Raw genomic sequence first — 21744 nt, forward strand, 5'->3', positions numbered from 1 at the left:
TGGCGGTTCATTCCACTGTGGCGACCCCAGATTAATAAAGGGACTAAGCTACTAAGCTGAAAACAAAATGAATGAATGAATTAATATTGCAATAATTGTATACATAGTCTGTTGGAGAAACTAGTGTGCGTTTAATCACTTAAAGAAAAATGGATTAGTTATTTGTGTTTTCATATTCATTAAATATGACAGATAATTTTTGGGGGGTTCATATCAAATGGTTTTCATATCAAATTTTAATCATAATAAATGTGTTTATGAATATGAATTGATCTTTTGAAAGCAGTTGTTTTGAGTTAGAATGCCAAATATTTTCCTCCTATTCAAATTTGAAATTGAAGGGTTCTCACAACATATTTGCTCATCGGCAACTGTAGTTGCCGCATATTAAAATACAATTTTCTTAAAAAAAAAAAAATCAAAAACCTGGAGAAAATAAATGCAAAACATGTTCATACATTAACAATGCTACATGCAAGAAATCATTTCTAAAAATCTGAGCACAAATGGGTTAATCTGTTCATTATTTGGCCAGAACCAAAAAGTGTTACTTTGAGCCCCGCTCTCCCGTAATTTCCCTTTCACTGCACTCGAAGTTTCCCAACTATGATGACTTTTGCTACTAAGAAACCCGGAAATATTAATAGGGTCCATAATATTTTAACTTCACATATGAACAGAACTTTGAGTCATGTTTTATCCTTTTAATAATGCACTTGACAGACAATTATGGAACAATTTGAATAGTTTTTAAAAACATATTATTCTTAAATAGGCAGTTTATTAATAAAAATGACTACTGTCCCGTTCACAATAAACAAGCAATCCTTTGGCTAACAGCAAACAGTTCCAACAGGTATCTACAACAGGACTCAAGACTAGTATGCTGTGCGATTATACAAAAAGAGTATCATACATCCTGCTGGCGTTGATGTTTAACTCCAGCTCTTGAAGAACTGTTTGAAGAGCACCGATTCACGACCCTGAGGGAGAATTTCCACCTGAGGGTATAATAAAAGTAGATGACTGGAGGTCATAGTTTTGCACAGATGTGAAAATGAAAGTGTGAACTGCAGGTTATTGTACCTGTGTTCTCATCCTGGGGTAATTCATCTCTGTAATAAACTCATCTGCCACCTTCAAGGCGACTCTCTTCTCCTCTGCATTAGCTCCATTCCCTGCGTGTCAGTAATGAAAGGTAATGATTGAAAAAAGTTATGTTACGTGACACACACATGATTGAATACGCACCTTTCCAAACATAGATCTTCCCATTGGAGCCATTGTCCAGTATGAAGCAGTCGTCTTTCTCCAGCAGCTCTTGACCGAAAGGTCCTTTGTCACACAGTTTTGTTAAAGTCATTTGGCCTGTTGCGTTAGACACCTGAGAGAGAGAGAATTATTGGTGAGGAAATATCGATTAAGCAGTAGGCAAGGGCCGGTATAATATTCTGATGGTGTGATAACCTTGGATAAAAATATCACGGTTTGACGGTATTGTGATTACTGCTCTAACATATATTCTTTTTAAATGTCTGAGTGAAAAACTAAAACTTGTTTCCCTTTTGAACACAAAATATTTTATTTTGAGGAACATTTATAATGTTTTGGAGCAGTAAACATGTCAGACTATATAATTCAAATGAATCATCGACTTCTGCTGTCTTTGTTAGTTTCAGAAACACAGATTTCTTTACAAATTATCATCTTTTCTGCTGGAGATACTGTCGTCCTGAAAAAAAAAAAAATGTAAATAAAAAAATCTTACACATACCATAGGAACGGTATAGCAGAAAATTTTGACGGTTTTAAAACCTTGATTTTTCCAAACCAGAGTATACCTTGAATACGGTTATCATGCCATGCCTATTTAGCAGAGTATAGAAATATTTTTTATACCAATATTTTATTAATACACAGACAGCCATATGATACAGTATATAGCCAAGATTTTATTACACCACTTGGTGTAATAATAATATATTACATTACAGACCTGGGGTGCGTTTCCGAAAACCATCATTAGCCAACTAAGGTCGCAAGTCCCGTCATTACAAACATAGTTTGTTGATTTGCCGTTTCCCAAATCCATCGTTACAACGAACATTCGCAAACTTGTATGCCTGCAACTACACCTCTGGAGCTGTAGTTAGACGCATAGTTCCTGGCTGTGTTCTATTCCCACTTATCCCCCCTATGCCCTATTCATTTACAACATTCTTTAATTTTAAACTTGGAATGATAAAAAAAACATTAAATCATCTCTCATTGCTGTAATTAGCTTACAAAGTATTTTTACAGTTCAGTTTTAGCGATCTTTATATTGAACATTTTGAACACAGCCTCATGGTGAAAGCTATAGGTGACCTATTATTATAAAGTGGAATTTATGTTATGTCTCCAAAGCGTGTGAAAACAAAAATTTATAGCATAAGTTAACGGTTTTAATTTATAGTAGGTTATTTATTAAGTATCTGTACTGTACATGACATGGGCCTGTTGGTTAGAATATTTCTGCAGTGGCTTGCATGTGTCAAATTGTAAAAGTAGACTTAACATATATATATATCCTACTTATTAATAATAATAATAATCATCATTATTATTATTAATATTATTAAAGTATGATTTTTTTCATTTTCTAATAAATAATAAGTATTAAATTTAATTTCTTAATAAATAGCCTCATTATTTATTTTTATGATTTATATATGATATTAGAATATGTGTTCGATTTTTGGAAGTGGTTTTATGTTTTAGAATAGAATATGGAGTATTCTCTATAATTTTTGTAAATGAAACAGGCCCTATACGTGCCATTTTCATATATTTCAATTAATATGAAAACGAGTGCATGTTTTATCAAAACTAATATTGGATTTTTTGTGTAAATTTGTGTGCGTCAAAAACAATATAATTTGCACAAAGAAATTATGGGGTACTTCTCTAAAGAAGTAGTTACTCCACCCTGTTTAGAGCGTCATTATGGACGTTTTACGTTAAAACTAACATGGTTCAAACGATTGATCTGCGACAGAGAAACTAGGGGTTTTGGGAAACACTTGTCACTACTACATCGTTCTTTCCCCAAACGATGCATCATACTATGATAGTTCAGCCATGAGTAATGTCATTGTTTGGGAAACGCACCCCTGTTTTAAGTTAAAATTAAGTTTTCAATCCTCAACATAAAATAAAGAATTAAAGTCAAATAAAGATGGTGGCATCAACAAAATACAACATTTTCGAGATTTTTAAAGTGTTGGTCAGTTTGTCTGCTTGATAATCCCATTTTAATCTCCAGTAATAAAACTAACGTGAGATACACAACCTGAGAACACATAAATCATTTTTTTGGAGACATAATCTTGAGTTGGAAAAAGGTAATAAATTGCAATATATTGCAGAATATCACAATATATTTAAAGTCACAAATATATTACAATGTTCACAATAATCAACTAAAAAAGAGTGTCGGTTGTTCTGTTGATGTCAGTTTGACGGCTTCATATGGTGGCCGGGAGAGCGCAACGTGCTGCAATTCAAGAACACACATGCAATTACAAAAAATGCCAGCAAATTTAGAAAAGATCTTTATCTGTTTGACAGCACACATGCTGCAAATCCACAAAACCCGTTCCACCCCCCGACTCCCTCCCACCACCTCCCCACCGCAAACAAATGAATAAAACATGCAGCATTTTCTCACAATGCAAAAACTTCACAAAAACATTGCTGCATTTTCTCACAACACTTTCAAATAACACAGAACACAATGGAAATGTTTCAAGGAGACCCTAAAATGTGACGGACCCGGCTATTTGGGTTATGGTTATTTAGGCTTATTAATACTGAAGACCTGGGAATCTGGATATTAAAATAAACAAACAAAAAACTCACCTTTCAAAGATTATCTACGACTTCAATGAGCAATAGTCACGACACAGCGGCGTCCGTCACATTTTTGGGTCCCCTTGAAATGTTTCTGTTGTGTTCTGATGTTTTTGCATTGTGGGAAAATGCAGTGCGTTTTTAATGTATTAACATTGTGAGGATTTAAAGCAAGTGTGCTGTCAAACGGATGAAGATCTTATCTTAATTTGCTGGTGTTTTTTGTAATTGTATGTGTTTTCTTAAATTACAGCACATCTATTGGCCACCGTAGCTTCAGCCACAATATTCTTAACCACGACACTCTTACTGATAGTTTACTATGAGGGAATGATTCACAAAAAAGCCCCACTCTCTACTCAATATTTCATTTCAGTTGGAAGTACATCAACGTAATGAAATAAGAGTCTCAGCAATGTACGGTTCATGCAGACTTTAAAAAAAAATCGCAATACTATTGTATCATGACACAAGTATTGTGACAATATCCTATTGTGGAGATTGTGGGAGATTCCCACCCTTTGATATCTCTGTAAAACTGTGTCCTTATAACATAGAAGGAGACTGATTGACCACAAGATTAGATGAAGTACTTTGATTCTTTTTATAATATAATGACGTTAAGTATAAAAGAGACAGGGCTGACCTTGTAAAGGGAAGCAGAATTGGTGATATCTGCTTCAGAGTCTTCCTCCGTGGAGCTGTCCTTCAGAGCTGGAACTGGACCAAGTGCCTTACAAGTGACAACAGACAAATCATGTCTTAATTAGTCTTTCTTTTATCCCTAAAGGGATAGTTCATCTAGCAAATTAAAATGTGCTGTTAATTCACTCTCCCTCAGGCCATTGAAGATGTAGGTTAATTTCTTTCATCAGTAGAGCATTAAAGAAGATTTCTAGCTACAACCGTGGTCCTTGGAGATTTATAAAGTGCAAATCATTGGCTTACTGGCATTCATTTTTAATAACAGTATAGTCAAAAAACAAAATCAAAAACTGGCATACATATATAAATATATATCTCTCCTTTAATATGATTATAAATAAAGTTTATAATAACTGCCTAGATTATTTCATGTCCTCTAAGAGTCATCCCTCTTTTGAATAAAAGTGTAATTGAATGTGTTTGTTGCTTTGTATGCCAAGTTAGCGATGGCCGCGATAGCGACAACACTGATATTACATGTTAGAAATAAAGTGAATTCTGTTGTAGTTTGTATTGTGTTAATGCTCTGTAAAATGCTGCTCTCACACTGTCAGCAATATACTATACTGATAAGATACTTGCTTAAACTCTTCCTCGATGACTGAATCGCAGTTCTGTGGTCATTCTGACCCCCGAAATAGCCTTCTGGACGACCTGTTAAGTCTGACCGAGCTTGCTTGCTTGTCACCTAAATAGTCATTGAAAGATATGCTTTGATTTTTACTTCCACATGTGGAGATTGTCTAAGGTTATCTCTATTTCAACCAACCAGAATCTTCCTACCTAAAGGCATGATGTAGTTCGTGACCCTCTGTAAAAGTATAATTGCTCTTGATTTGAGACTCAACACAGAGTGGCCTATAGACTCTTTGTGGGTGTGGAAGCTGGCTTCTGTTGATAAAACTGCTAACTATCTTCTTCAGTAAATAATTGTATTTAAATAATTGTAGGTCTATTTCTGACTTCTTGGGGTTAACTTTATATTCCCACAGAGTACAAAAATACAAACATTACAGTGTTCAGCAAAAATGAGTTCACCGCATTTTGAAAATAAATATTTTTATCCATTTCTCAGTGAATATAGGCGATGTATTTTGGTGCATTTAAAAACTGATTTATTAAACAGATATATTTATTCAAATAATATTTTAGTCACCAAACATATTTAGAAATTGAAAAATAATACCATTAAATTCAAGCTAAATATTGCAACCTACAAAACTTTAACAAAATTTTTCCATTTTTCTTTTGCTCCTCTTGATTTTTCCTCTTTTTAAAATTTGTATGCAATATTTTTTTATAACATAAATTTGGGTGTACTAGTTTTTGGACCGTTATCATAAGTTATTTTGTTAGATAAGCTCCAGATTTGGCTTCAGTACTGACTAATCTAATGTATATTCACAAATATAATATTAAAAATATGAATTTTTAGGGGTGTACTAATATATGCTGAGCACTGTATTCAGGTTGTTGTGAACATGTTCGTGATATCAGTCATTAATTTTGCCTGCAAAAAAATAATAATTACATATATATATATATATATATATATATATATATATATATATATATATATATATATATATATATATATATATATATATATATTGTTTTAATGACTCATTAAGGACAACAAACAACAAATTAATTTAAACCTAATTACCATGTGATGTTACAGTTTTTTATGATTAAAATGATCCCAAATGCATCTTTAAAGGAATAGAAATGTTGTTTTTACCTTGACCATCTCCACTGGTTCCTCTCCCTCTCGAACGTCAATGATGTGAGCTTTGCCATTCCTCTCAGTGTCTCTGATCAGCATTGCTATCTCACGCACCTTCTGTCGTTCAAACATGTTGGCTTTGGAACCAATCCATACGACTATATTCTGAACATAAACACAAGATCATAAAAGGATCATAAACAATGCAGACCAACACACAAGAATACAGTATGTAGCATATATAGACATATACAAACCTCTCCCAGGTCCAGTATGAAACAGTCCCCCTTGTTGAAGCTGCCCCAGCTAAACTCCACCTCTCTTGCACGGATGTTTTTCTTTCCTTTGACTTGGTACAGATATTTAACAGGATCAGTTCTAGACCTGGCACTCTTGAAGCCTGACTCCACCCCACCCTCCTGAGACAAGATGGAGAAATCAGTGAGCCCATAGTTTCTTAGAGGCACATTCTTTAGTACGCTCAAAAACATAGTTAAAACTAAGTATTTGGAAATTGTAAAAAAATAATTATTTTCTTTATTTTGAATGAGAAGTTAAACTGAGGCCCTGACTCTTTGTGATCATTAAAAATCCCATGGCACTTCTCATTAAGAGTAGGGGTTTAACCCCAGTGTCCTGGCCAAATTCCCTCCATCAGCCCTCTTAATCATTCCCATCAACCAAATTGGCTCTATCACCGTCTCTTCTCTCCCCCTAGCAAGTGTGTGGTGAGTGGAGTGGTGCTGTTGTCTTGTGGATGCCGTCGCACCATCCAAGTGGATGCTGCCACTGGTGGAGGTGTGGAGAGAACCCCCTCATGACTGTGCGCTTTGGGTGTATGGCCATACATTATAAATGCGCTACTCCTCCCGGTGGGACATGTCTGGAACACCTCGCAAGGTAGGCATCCAGGAGGCATCCGAAACAGTTGCCCAAGCCACCTCAGCTGACTTCTCTCGATGTGGAGGAGCAGCGGCTCTACTCTGAGCTCCTCCCGGGTGACAGAGCTCCTCACTCTATCTATAAGGGTGCGCCCTGCCACCCTGCAAGGGAAACTCATTTCAGCTGCTTGTATCCGAGATCTTGTCCTTTCAGTCGTGACCCAAAGCTCATGACCATAGGTGAGAGTATAGGAAGATAGATTGAGAGCTTTGCCTTTCAGCTCAGCTCCTTCTTTACAACAACAAACCTTAAACGGCTTAAAAGATCTTCATTATTTTTTTGTAATAGTAATAATAAATGGGGAGGGGAGGGGCTTCTTGTTCCACTGTTGTCCATTTAAACTCACCTTATAGCTGACTCCTTTAGGAAAAAGTCCCATGAATTCAAGCGACTCGTAGCCTTGCACCTGTCTGTGTTGCACTGGCTCTCCTCCCAAGAAGCTGTCCAATTGAGTGGCAAGCATGGCACAAGCCCCCTGCTCGTCCGGGGAAGACTTCTCCCCTTAACCAAAAGAAGAAATCCAGCAATAATAAACAAACAAATGCCAAGCTACAGGACTGTTTAATTTAATTGAACACCAAATTGTACTACAAACCCATCCACATGTGCAGGTCACTTCCATCCTTTCCGCGGTTGCTGAGCACGATATATGCATCTCCATTGTAGAAGATCCCCCTCTGCAAAGGGTCAAGGAGCACAGCCTTCATCTTCTCCACCCTCCAAACCCAAAGCCCAGGCTCTCGCACTTCATGGGTGAACTGGCTCTGTGCTGCCCGCAGATTAAGCATCCTGCTGAGGAAGAGGAGAAAGAGTGTGTACAAGGTTTGGGGCTTCACTGGGAAAGGAAACATACGAGGAGAGGAGGCGGTGGTGGACAAGAAAAGGGGGAATGAAGCGAGGAGAAAGCGAGAGTGTATGAGAGAGAGAGAGAGAAAGAAGAGAATGGAGCAGAAGGAAAAGAAGAGAGGAGGGAAACTAAAATATCAAGTATGTACAGGGCTCATAAGATGGATTCTGATGAAGCAAAGAAATTGAAAAGCTGGAGAAGAGACATGATGTAATAATTCAACATGACAATGAGAGGGATAGAATGCAAAGAAAGAAATAGCAAAGGGAAGGGGAAAAGGAAAAAAAAGGAACAGAAAGTGGAATTATTAGAAGTAGTGGGAGGGAATGAGCAGCAGACAGTGTGATCAAACAGGTATGATGGGGTTTGCCTGATCCAGACAGTGGAGGCGGGGAACCCTGAAGGTTAGGGGTCAGATATGGAAGCAGAGCATGGGATTGCATGCTTCATTAGAGATGCACAATGGGAAGGACGGTGGGAGGTGAGAGCAGAGAGATCACATATAATAGAGCTGTAAAATGAGATGCAATTTTGCCACACAAATAATTCATAAGGCCAACTGTTGCGCAGCCATACAAAACACAGGGCTTACACACACCCAGCCACGTTCACTAAAGGCCGATAGACAGATCAACAGAGTGAGTTCACCCCCAGTGACTGCGTTTACAGTGATTACTCAATTGCATCAAGCGGTCAGATGTGAGGTCACAAACAGAAATAAACCACATGAGGGTGACTCTTTGTCTTTTGACTGTTCTCGCATTACTGATGTTAAAATATGTAAATGTTCAAACAGTTCCCAAATCAGCATCAACCACCTTAAGCATGAGATGGCAATCTATGCTTTCTCTTGAATTAGTGAAGCGGTCAAGCACTTGCTTTTATATATCTGCTGACAGCACTTGTTTTCACTTCCTTCTATCAAATATGGTATCAAAGTGAATTCAGAGAAATTACTATCAACAGCTGATCTTTCAGAGTCGCTAGTGCCAGGGTTTTAGAAGTGCTGTGCACCACTGTAAACTGTAGGGGCAGCCATGGCCTAATGATCAGAGAATTGGATGCAAAAAAAATTAAGACCACTTTAAGCGTAGGTTTGAGTAAAATGTTTGTTAAAAAAAAAAAAAAAAAATATATATATATATATATATATATATATATATATATATATATATATATATATATATTGTCATTCATAGAATTTTTCAGAAAGTGAAAATTTAGAAAATTTAGAGATTTAGAAATGACCAGGGTCATTCCAGCATGATAATTATATTCTTCTATAACTCTTCTGAAAACAGAAACCCTGTTTTAAAACCATTTCAATTGGGAAGAAATTTCATGAGAAGTTTACTGAAGGAACTAAAGTTAAAAAAAAAAAAAAAAACTCGTGTTAATATGACAATGGACACAAAACCAGTTATAAAGATCTATTTTTGGAAATTAATATGTATGCATTATGTCATGGTCCTGACCTGACAGTCTTGTGTTTAATGATTCCGTTTGTCCTGTGCTTGTTTGCATTGCGTTGCCTTAATTTGTGTTGGCCATGTGCTTTTGTCTTTCCACTTTGTTTTCAGTTACCCCGCCACCCTCTTATTTCTTTGTCATCCTGATTGTTTTCACCTGTCTCTCGTATGCTTTGTTTTATATATTGTGCTGTGTGGTCTCATTTCTTTGCTGGTTCGTTTCATATGAGCTTTTCTTGTATCCTTACTGAGTGGTTTGTTTTGCTGCTTTTAGTTCTTAACTTATTTGTTTAGCTACTGCTTTCTTTTGGTTTATTCCTAGTGCTTACTTAATTTTGTGTCGTAATCTTTATCTTGCTTTTATCACTTGAACCATTTTTGATCTTTTTTTTTTTTTTTTTTTTTTTTGTGTGTCAATCCCAGTCCTGTAGTTGATTATTGGTTGTCTCTTTGATTTGTTTAATTTCTCTTTTAAGATTCTAGAAGTACTTATTTCAGTTTCTGTTTTATCCAATTTCCCAAGTCAATCTAGTTCTCTTTCTACTAGGGTTTATATTTGATTACATAGTTTCTTTTAGATTTAATTAGTTAATTTTATATTATTGCTGCCTCTTTGCTGTCTTGTCTTACACTTTTCCAGTCCTATCCTGTGTTCTGACTTCCCTGGCCTGCCAGTCTGGAGTTTACATGGCTTGCTCCAGGATCTAGATCTGATTTTGACCGCTGTTTTTCCAACTCCTGGCTGGCTGTTCATTTTGGTGACATGTCCATGTGGGTTTAAAAAATTCTAAATACTTGTATGGATACTTTTACAGTTTTACATTTTTACAAAATATCATCATTGTACATTAATCTTCTCTTAATATTGTTTTGTGTTTTTTTTTTTTTTTTTTTTTTTTTTTTTTTTTTTTTAATTTGTATTTATTATTATTATTATTATTATTATTATTTTTTTTTTTTTTTTTAATTTTTTTTTTTGCTAAATACCCATGCAACCTTTGCTGTCAACTGTGACCTGTTGTAATGCTATGTTTTCATTTGTAATATTTATAAATGTATGCTACCGGTCAATAGTTTGGGGTCAAAAGGATTTTTAAATGTTTTAAAATAAGCTTCTTCTGCTCACCAAGGCTGCGTTTATTTAATCTAAAATACAGTACAAATTGTGAAATATTATTGCACTATAAAATAACTCTTCAAAAGTAGTTTATAATGTATTCCTGTTATTTTTAAAGATTAATTTTCAGCTTCCTTACTCCAGTCTTCAGTCGTGTGACTTTTAAAAAAAAAAATCAGTCTAAAATTATAATTTATGGTAATAATAATAAAAGCAATAACGACTGAAGAAATAACAGTTTTTAATTTGAAACTACATGCAATAAGCAGTAATTTAAAACTTAATAAATAGAAAAAAAATTTTTACATTTAATAAATGGCACCTTGATGAACAGAATTTTATTTAAAAAAAAAAAACCATGAGAAAAACTGACTGAATGTTAATATAAATGTATTTTAAAATGTGTTTTTTTTTTTTTTTGTTTTTTTTTTTTTTTTTTTTTGTTTTTTACAGAAAAAGTCACAAAATGCTGAAATATGAATTTCTTACCTTAATGCAACAGTGTTTGCTGATGTCAGTCCAACTCCTGACAGCTCTTAAATGTAATAGCTGCCTGAACAACCACCTCTGCTGCATGTACAGTTGACTGACTTGACTCATAACTTCCTGCTATTTACCCCTCGGTAACTTACAAAGGCCGAACAATTATTGAGGCATTGACTGTGTGGAGCTCTTGGTTGGATGGACAAAAGTGTATTAACCAAATGTTTAGCCGCAGGGGGAGTCTAATCATCAGCATCTCACATCTGTTGCAAACACACTGTATGCAAACATCTCTTTTTGACTACACAAGCACTCATGTCATTTACGGAAAGAGTGAGGGGAAAAAAGACAAGGTGGTGAAAAGTCAAAATAACAATGTCTGAAAACGCAGCCTGATGACCTGAAGCTTTATTTCTCACAGGATTTCAGTATTTAGGTAAACAAATGTCATGTGAACTTTTAAGCACTAAAGATCATAGGGTTATTATGATATATCTATTTCTCCATGGAACATATGGCAGTGGAAAGTGTGAGTTAAAGGTGTCAGTGTTATCTGATTTCTCATTTATAATAGTATAATACTGTATGATTATGATGTATGGGTGTACATTGAAGCTTTAGTAAGAATTATAACATGTCTATTTTTACTAACATAAGAAAAACCTTCCCATTGCTGTAAGGAAGAGGACGTACTGTATGAGAGATTATGTGGTGAACCACCAGAGGTCGCTAGATTAACATTAACTTTGATCATCTGTAATCATCTGGTTATAGGTCCACAAGAAAATCTCAAAAGTAAATTAGTTACCTAATAAAGCCATGTTTGATGATAAGGGCCTGATATAGATCTGCCTCTCAACAAACCTGTGTAAACCAGATAAGATAAAAAAACACCTCGAGAATTGTGGGTAATCAAACAGTTCCCTACTGACATCCATATGTTTTTAATACACTCACCGGCAACTTTATTAGGTACACCTTACTAATATCGGGTTGGACCCACTTTTGCCTTCAGAACTGCCTTAATCCTTTGTGATATAGATTCAACAAGCTACTAGGAATATTTCGCAGAGATTTTGGTTATATTGACATGATAGCATCACGGAGTTGCTGCAGATTTGTCAACTCAACATCCATTATGCAAATCTCCCAATCCACCACATCCCAAAGGTGCTCTATTGGATTGAGATATGGTGACTGTGGAGGCCATTTGAGTACGGTGAACTAATTGTCATGTTCAAGAAACCAGTCTGAGATGATTCCTGCTTTATGACATGACGCGTTATCCTGCTGGAAGTAGCCATCAGAAGATGGGTACTGTGGTCATAAAGGGATGGACATGGTCAGCATCAATACTCAGGTAGGCTGTGGCGTTAACACGAAGCTCAATTAGTACTAATATGCCCAATGTGTGGCAAGAAAATATCGCCCACACCATTACACCACCACCAGCAGCCTGAACAACTGATACAAGGCAGGATGGATCCATGCTTTCATGTTGTTGCTGCCAAATTCTGACCCTACCGTCTGAATGTCACAGCAGAATTCGAGACTCATCAGACCAGGCAACGTTTTTTCCAGTCTTTTATTGTCCAATTTTGGTGAGCCTGTGTGAATTGTTGCCTCAGTTTCCTGTTCTTAGCTGACAGGAGTGGCACCCAGTGAGGTTTTCTGCTGCTGTAGCCCATCCGCCTCAAGGTTGGACGTGCTGTGTGTTCAGAGATGCTCTTCTACAGACCTCAGTTGTAACAAGTGTTTGTTTGAGTAACTGTTGCCTTTCTATCAGCTGCAACAAGTCTGGCCATTCTCCTCTGACCTCTGCCATCAACAAGGCATTTGGGCCCACAGAATTGCCGCTCACTGGATATTTTCTCTTTTTCAGACCATTCTCTATAAACCCTAGAGATGGTTGTGCATGAAAATCCCAGTAGATGAGCAGTTTCTGAAATACTCCGACCAGCCCATCTGGCACCAACAACCATGCCAAGTTCAAAGTCATTTAAATCACCTTTTTTCCCTATTCTGATGTACCTAATAAAGTGGCCGGTGAGTGTATTTGGCGTTCAGCAGGATCAGCAGCAGCTGAAGGTGGGGAAAATAATGACTGAATTTTAATTTTTGGTTGACTATATTCTTTACAGTTTTACGGGTGACAAACAAAAAGCTTTCAAGTGTCATCAAAAACTTAGTCTGTGCTTTAAGGATGAATGAATGTCATGTAGGTTTGAAATGGCATGGGTAATAGCTTTATTACAGAATTATTTTTTTTTTTGTGAACAACCCCCTTTATAATGCTGTGCAGGAACCAGAGAATATTAATAGGTCTTTTAATCTTGTCAATTCACATTATTCTAATGACTTGAAAAAGTATCTTCATACCATATCAGTCAAGACAGTCAAATAACAACTTCTAGGCATAGGACAAGCTAATGTAATTAAAAGTGTCCATGCTATCTTGTTTTAACCAAGTTATGTAATAGTCTTGAGTGAGAGAGAGAGAGAGAGACGGAGTTTGACAAACGGTACAACAGCTGAGGTTTTAGCACTGGCTGAGCAAATGTAGGTACTGTAGGCCTATTTTTATTTCCCATTTTATTTTTTTATTTTGATATGATTTATGCATTTTACCCAAACAAGTACCAAATACTGATAATGATTACTGTATAATATACGTGATAAAAATAGTATAACATACTAACAAAGCAACGAAATGGGCGGAGCCGACAATAATCCAGTCAGTTCCTGTCCCAGTCTGGTTGTGAACGCGCCCCATTCAGGTGACGTCACGGCTGCAGCTGTTCAGTCAGTGTGAATGTAATTTCACGGAGACCCCTCGTTTTTTTTACGGAGAAACTTCGATGTAACGACGAAAGCGACGGAGTGTTTGCTTTTTTGGAAACGTTCACGGTTCTTTTTTGGTCAGATGTGGACCGACGCCTAACAGAAGACGTTTGTTAGCTATCACGGCCTATCTGTTTTCAGTTTCGTACAACATTGGGTATGTCAAAACAACTCAGCCAGTCAACTTTGTCGGATTTTAGTAACGTAGACATTTAACAGTGAAAAGCTTAAACGAATTGTTAGCATAACTGATGTTGTTGCATAGCACTGTGGTAAAAATGGTTTCGCATTGTCGTAGTTTCGCATTAGCTCGAAAACGGAAGAGTGTGTTGTTTTGTTCGATGTCTTTTTGCCTTTAACGTAGCGTTAATGTTGTTTCTATTGTTTTAGAGCTGTTGTTGCATTAGCTGTGTAACGTTACTAGTGAAACGTCGCGCTGGTACATTTGTTTCGAGTGACCATTTTGGATGTGACTCACGGCCTTGTCGGCCCAGACACGCGTTCATGTAACGTTAGGCCAGGAATGTGGTGTCGTCGAGTTAGGTTTATTCGCTTAATTTTACAATGATTTAACCAAGGTAGTGGAAAACGCTAAAACTTGCATTTGTGTGTTAGTTTGTTTCATTCAGTCACATTGTCTCTGGTAAACGCATTAAGTGATTTTTATTTTTGCATCACCTTTCAGCAGTGTTGTACTGTATTGTATTGGTTTAAAAGGGTTAACATGCATTGTAGAAACGGTACATGTCCTCAAACTTTAAAAATGGCACACACTCTCCGAGTAACGTGTAACGTTTTTATCGTTATTAATTTTGCACTGATACGTTAAGATTGATAACTTGGATTTTTTTGTATGGACTTAACATTATGTGAAGTATTATTGGTTATTAATTGTAAGAACTTGTTGGTGTTAATACATTTTTTTTAATTTTATTTTCAGACACTAAACTTGAGTCAATATTTGTTATTTTTTTTGCAATTCTTTTTTTTTATTATTCAATTCACCTTTATTTGTATAGCGCTTTTACAATGTAGATTGTGTCAAAGCAGCTTCACATAAAAGGTCATAGTAAATTGGAACAGTGTAGTTCAGTTTGTAGTGTTTAAGTTCAGTTTAGCTCAGTTCAGTGTGGTTTAATAATTGTTACTTTTTTTTTGTTTTGTTCGTGAGGCATGCTACATTACTTTAACTGGAAGATTAATATTTAATGTCTTTTATTTCACTTGAAGATAGGTGATAAAACTGAAAAAATGGTGAGACCACAATCAGGATCTCCTCGTTCCAAACACAGGTTTGCTTTAGATATGTAATATTTAATTCTGATTGAACTATACAATTATCAATGTAAGTGAGACTAAAAAATGTTATGTTTGTTTCTCTTACAGGCCTTTTTCAGACAACTACAATAGCATGAATCATGAAGGGCGATATGGCCCCCCTTCAAGAAGCCAGAGAGGTTTCAGAGGGCCTCCTGGAAAAGCCCCTCCGAGTTGGAGAGTTAACAACAGTAGCGGATCCCAGCCCTACCCCAAGAGACCCTCATCGCTCATGGGTGAACGCAGAGAGCGACCACATGGACAGTGGATGCAGAACCAGGATCACTTCCATCCATATCCCAGCTCACAGGATTCACAGAGAGGCCGCAGGAGGCCATCACCACCCCGCTCAAGTCGCCCTCCCCCAGTACAGCACAGGCAATCCCCTCATACCTCTATACATGGACCACCTAGCCACAGAGCACCAGTATTCCATGGAAACCACCCTAGACACACATCTCCATCTAGACATGGATCTTTTCATGGCCCTCCATCAGAACGACGGATTCCTTCACCTCATAATTCCTTCAGGGGACCACAGCGACGCCCAAGCCCTCAGGAGCATGACAGGAGCTGGGGCCCCACACCCCGGGAGAGGCCTTTTGGCCGACCAGCACTTGGTGGGCACCACTGGAATGGCCCAGGAGGTTACCCTCATCCCCACAGTGGGGATTCGAGGTTCTCTGGCCCACCCCACAGAAAACCCAGAGAATTTCATGGAAGGAGTTCATATCCAGAGAGGTACACGAATGAAGCTGTGCAAGCTGGGTAGTTTAATTATACAGTTATGTGTTAGTTTGCAAAGTCAAGTACACACTGCAGGGTGGTGAGAGTAAATCCCAGCTACCTTCAGCTTTTTGTCACTGTAAAGTACCACAGGATGTAATAATAAAGCCCCTAAAGTCAAACAGTCTGTCTGGAGAAAATGTAAAAACCATTTGAGGCATTTCCCACTTAAAGTTATACCACCACAGAAGTGATATGGCATTCAATAGCCTGGGGCTGGATCTAAATTAATAGAAGTTAAGAGCTTCCACACAGCTCAAGCTGCACAAACTGGCATTATAACCAACATGTTTGTATTGTTTGTAATGGATATGTAGGTGGTCTGCAGAGAGAGATCAACGTGCACCGCATGGAGACCTTAGAAGGGAGTCTCGGCGCCCCAGCATGGAATTTGCACACCGAGGAGGGGGCAGTCCACACTCTCGGCCCCCTTACAGATCACCGGCACGAAGACCTGGCCCACCCCCATCTGGCTCATCGATCAGACCTTATCCGCTTATGCGACTACAGGACAGGCAGATTGGACGACCAATGAAGAGGAGGAATCAAGATTTCAGACGGCCACCTCCACTTAGCAGTTTGGAGCATGGGCCGCCAAAGCGTTTCCGCAGGGAACTGTCTGTGAGACCTCTTCCTCTCCGGGGCTTCAGAGGTCGTGGTTTGTCCCTTGTTGATAAGAGCCGACTGCTTAAGGCACGGAGGTTCAGAGCAGAGTCTGTGACCCAGTTCAAACTCCCACCACCAAGGCCAAGAATATCAGAAAGAGTCCAGAAACCCAAGCCTCAGACAACACCAAAAAATGGCAAAGATTCTTCAGCAGTGCCACTACGCAAGATGCCACTCAAAAAGATGCCATCATCTAGAGAGTCATCCCCCAACACCGACTCCAAGACTGCAGTTGCTGAGAGGGACTCCGAAACAAAGGTGGAATCCCGTCGCTCTGAGAGCGCACACAGGTATGGTATCACCCCTCACATTGTGGCAATGGGCGCGTGATGTTTAGAAGGTCAAGCTTCCTGTTTTACAATGGCACAACTTTCAACAAATGGGTGTCACCTGAATGATGAAATGGATGAGAAAAAAAGAAAATCATGCCTGTTTTCCTCATTATTTTCAACAGTATGATGTTAAACCTGTCATTGTCCAGAATACCTCTGTCCTCAACAAGAGAATGTGATAAGAGATAAGCAAGCTCTTTCAAAAGTTTCACAGCAGTCTTTTTTTTTTTTTGACCAAAAGTCACATGACATTTGTTCCATGATGCATCCAGATCGACTTTCACCCAGAAGGGATGGTTAACATTTCTTTCAGTGAGGGGAAAAGGTTTTTTTAATCCTTATTCTTACCTTTTTGCTGAAGGAGGGTCTGTCATGATATACCTACAATGGTCTGCCCCAATATGCAGCTCACTGCAGTAACGCAAGCAAAATTCAATCTCACGACTGTGGGACATGGACAGTGCATAAGTCTTGGAAAATGGAAATATTTTAATGGACTTCAGTGGAGAAGAATTTTACACTGCCAAGCATTTTCAACATTTTATTACTGCTGATGTGTCTTATCAAGTTGTACCCTCTGAAGAATTGAGATGATTGGCTGGATGAAGGAAACCGATTGACTCTGTGGCTGGAAATCAGATTAAGAACAAAAATAACTCCTTTTGTAAAGGCATGTACCTTTGCTTAATAGAATACTGAAAGATTTTGTCAGCATCTAATAAGATGACCATGCTCCAAAAATGAATGCCCAATAATCATAGTAATTTCTTGTAACGAGGCCTCTTCAAGTAAGAACGATGAGAAAGAAGACTTGCATTCATGACAGATCAACAAGATGGGAACAAAGTGAACCACTGTCATCCCATGGGTGGTTTTATGAAAAATTTAAACTTTTACAAACTACTTTATGCTCTGAATTGCCATGTTGATGACCAGAGACCACACGTACCTCTACAACCAAACTCTTCACTGAAAAGGAGGCACAATACAGTTTTGTCTAGTGAAATATGATTACCAGATATCAACCATTCATTTGTAGTTCCCTCAAAAGAGGTTTTGGAACTGAAGATCTGCTTAAGGATTTAAGGGAAGATTCATGAAGATGCATATACAGAGAAGATGATTGAAACCCAAGTAATGCACAAGCTGTGTGAAGTTTAATCAAGGAGAACTGGCCAAAAATGCTACAACTCAATACACCGTTCAGAAGATCCACTCAGCGTAAACTTATCTTGATGTCAACACAGAATCCAGAGCTGCAAACCAACAGTTAAGTCATGAAATGAGTGTTCCAGCAGAAAAAAATATTTGCAGTCTTCATTATGAAAGGATAGGTTAAGAGGAGTGCGTCTGGCTCGTCAACTCTGGAGAAAAAAGGAAGCGCTCACCTGCTAATTGATCACTTTTTGGAGAATAATCAGATTCCTACATGGCGTCCTTCAGTCCACTCATTGAGTCTGCCAAGGTCTGTTATTCACATTAGCGAAAGGATGGCTGCTAAAGGCCAAGTTGAATCAGGGAAAATTATTCTACCAATTCAAACTGAACCATGGAGATGTTGGGCTTGCTTTGCTGTAAGTACCCATGTAGTTAATCCATAAAATTGGTCCTTCTGCATTTACAGCAATACAATTGGGTTCATGAAGACTGTGAATGTTTGAGTAATTTAGTTGAAGTGAACCGAAGAGAGAAAATGTTGCACAAGGCACAAGTCTATTCCACTTTGAAATCAGATAACATTTGTGCATGCCTTTGCATTTTATGAATGCTTGATGATTCTGTTTATTCCATGCTTCTGCATCCAGACCATAAGCAGCACTAGTTCACACATTGTTGACTTCTTTTCAGCTCCTCACCAATAGACAGACGACTTTCACGTGACCTTGTTGTGGTTTCCCATTGGGAGGCAGGCCACAAGCCCAGTACTAGTCCCAGGAACAGTGCACCTTGGAGGAATAAGGCACCCAGGAGCAAGTCTGGTTAGAGTCATCGTTTTAACTGATTTACAAATATGCTAGTGATATTTTATCAGTTTCTAACCTTTCTCGTTCTAAATATTGTCCTTTCAGAGGAATCAGAATCCCGTGGAAATTTGACATTAAATGAACGTTTCACCAAGCTGCAAAGTCCTCCTAGCTCTTCACAGGAACCGAAAGAAAGAAGGTAAATAAGAATCTTTTCTTCTGCTCACTGAATCTGATCACTGAGCATTAGACGGTTCTATCAAGTAAAATTTTTACTTTATTTTTTTGTAGGTCTTCTGGAAGTCCACCAAAACTCAGAGGAAGCCCGTTTCACTTCAGGTGACTGAATTTTTCAGTTGTAGATTTCAGGAGATTTATAAAAAGAGAGTGCTTTAAAAGCTGAAAGCATGTCTTGTTTTATTTGGTGATGATTTTATGTTCTTCTGTATATAGAGGCCTGGTTTCCGCCCAGCTGTTGGAGTAAAGAGGCCATCGGCACCTGATGGAGTTATCAGGAAACCTTTGATGGTATTGAAGTGATTTCTTTTGAGTCCTGAATTTAAGTGCTAATAGTAATGATTAAATGACAGCATTTCTAAATATTTTGTTATTTTTGTACACATTTAAAGTAAATACTTTTTTTTTTAAAGAGTACTTTGATTCCAAGACCAACCTTCAACCAGAAGTCAGTCTTCAAAAAGAGTCAAAGTATCATGTCCAAATACAAGAACTTGCAGACACTGCGACATAAAGTGCCCCATCAGCGTCAAGCCACTAGTTATCGCCGTTGGTGATCCAGAATGGTTAGTCCCAAATTACACACTTAAATATTTTTTGCCAGTGTCAGAAATAGTGTGTGTATATATGTATATGTGTGTATATATATATAATTTTTTTTTATTAACTGCTATATTATCCAAACTAGTTATCACATCTGCTACTGTACTTTTGTTTTCAATGTTATTTAATAATGTATTTATCTCTTTCAGATTTCATTTGGTGAGGCAAGTGTCCAGTGTTGAGCATCTCTCCAGAGTTGCCCTTCCTCCTCACCTGATTTTTTGCTGTATGATAGTTTGAGCTAATCTCTGTAAAAACCACAAAGATCACCAAAGTATTTTTGTTTCTTCCATCTTTGTTTTCGTTGGTGTGCTATAGAGGTCAACTGAATAGTCTCGACTTGTGCATTAGTCTTTTCAGAGTTTGGAAAAACAGACTAGTTGCTTTTTTTTTTTTTTTTGTAATTTAAAATGAACCTGTACAAATATATGTACTCTCTGCCATAATTTTGTGAAAATAAGATTTTTTTTTTTTTTGCTTCAGTTAGGATTGTTTTTTTCCCCACATGTAGTCGTAGCACAAACATCAGTGTCTGAATAGCTGCTTTTTGAAAGTGACTGTTAAAAGACTCTTTATCATGCGACCTGATCCCTGCTGAATGATGTACAAAGACTAGCTTTCATTTGATGAAGAGTTTTTGTTGAGCTCCATGTGTTGATAATTGACGTCCCTGAAGAGTTTTGTTTGTGTAGCTCATAAAACACATGTACATTCTTTGTAATCAGATACTTTGAATAAAACTGGAGTTGTCAGATATCTTCAACTCAAGATCATTATTTTAAATACTAACCAAAATATGCTTGCACATGTATTTCAGCCATCCAGTAGTCTCATACTGATTTTTTTTATACAGCAGCGATGACGGATATGCTTGCATTCAATACAGTAGTGCTCTGTCCTGTTTGTAAAGATTTGCCTTTCGTGCAGAATCAGGTGCTAACCCTGCTCAAACATGCCGTTCTGTAATTATCAAGTATTTCTGAACATCAAGGTGGTTCAGGTATGTTTGATTAAAGGTGGAGTGATCTTTGCGGGAATGTAGTTCTTGAGAAACAGGCTTGGGCACCCCAGATTTTTTTTAAAGACGTTAATTTACTGAAGATCTTGACTAATAGGCAGGATATCTACTGAGCTCATAGGGAAAGGTCAAGTACATATGTATCGGAATCCGTGGGGTCTTAAATCACAAAAACTGGTGGCCCTTGAGGAACTGAATTTGATAAACCTGCCTTAAACTATTAAACCATGACATTGCTGTTTTCAAAATTGAGTAAACTGTACATACCATTGGTCTACAGTCAAGTTAGTTTATTGTATGTGTCCATATTTAACAGCCTTGAGCTATGGTGGTTAGTGTGTGATTAACGAAAAATATAAATAAGCAGTGAAGAACTCTTATATACTGTATAATAGGAATATATTTTCTCACTAGGAATGGGTTGCAGATAAGGCTGCATATATTTACAGGACTTCTGAAATACAAGTTTGTAATTCCATTATGCAGTATTACAGAAAAGTTAAGATTTAGTTTTATATTAAACTGGACAAGCATAAGTTTCTATAATTTCCCTTAAATGTATATAATTTGCAAGTTATTCATTATGTGGTCATTAAAAAACATGTACGGCTTAGCACAACAAATTAGATGCAACAACGCCTAATTAATATTTACATTCATCAGCTTCTATTGCTAAATAATGCACATAAGGGATTCGACTATGAGTTTAAATTATATTCCCTACCTCAAGAGTACATACAGGAATCAGAGAGTGAAATTCAATACATTTAAAGATCTTTTTAAGGCTCTTTTAATACATT

At 37.3% G+C, this 21744-nt stretch overlaps 2 protein-coding genes across 2 annotated transcripts; one reads left to right on the top strand and one right to left on the bottom strand.

The window, feature by feature from the left end:
* Window positions 1–779: 779 nt before the first annotated feature.
* On the bottom strand, window positions 780–11271 carry capga (capping protein (actin filament), gelsolin-like a). Its single transcript, XM_056456900.1, has 9 exons — window positions 11187–11271; window positions 7860–8053; window positions 7611–7765; window positions 6580–6741; window positions 6338–6487; window positions 4538–4624; window positions 1252–1384; window positions 1087–1178; window positions 780–1001 (listed from the first exon to the last, which is right to left on the bottom strand). Exons 2-9 carry the CDS (start codon window positions 8050–8052, stop codon window positions 936–938), a joined length of 1038 nt encoding a protein of 345 aa, XP_056312875.1. The 5' UTR covers window position 8053; window positions 11187–11271; the 3' UTR covers window positions 780–935.
* A 2671-nt stretch (window positions 11272–13942) lies between these two features.
* si:ch211-114c12.2 (uncharacterized protein LOC336578 homolog) lies at window positions 13943–20682 on the top strand. The gene is given in 11 exon segments (XM_056457721.1): window positions 13943–14178; window positions 15252–15313; window positions 15408–16079; window positions 16442–17080; window positions 18971–19101; window positions 19192–19285; window positions 19378–19399; window positions 19402–19425; window positions 19540–19614; window positions 19737–19889; window positions 20076–20682. Coding segments are annotated over 9 exon segments (1842 nt in total). The 5' UTR covers window positions 13943–14178; window positions 15252–15272; the 3' UTR covers window positions 19881–19889; window positions 20076–20682.
* Window positions 20683–21744: the final 1062 nt, after the last annotated feature.

Source organism: Danio aesculapii, chromosome 5, assembly GCF_903798145.1.
Source record: "Danio aesculapii chromosome 5, fDanAes4.1, whole genome shotgun sequence".
NCBI lineage: Eukaryota > Metazoa > Chordata > Actinopteri > Cypriniformes > Danionidae > Danio > Danio aesculapii.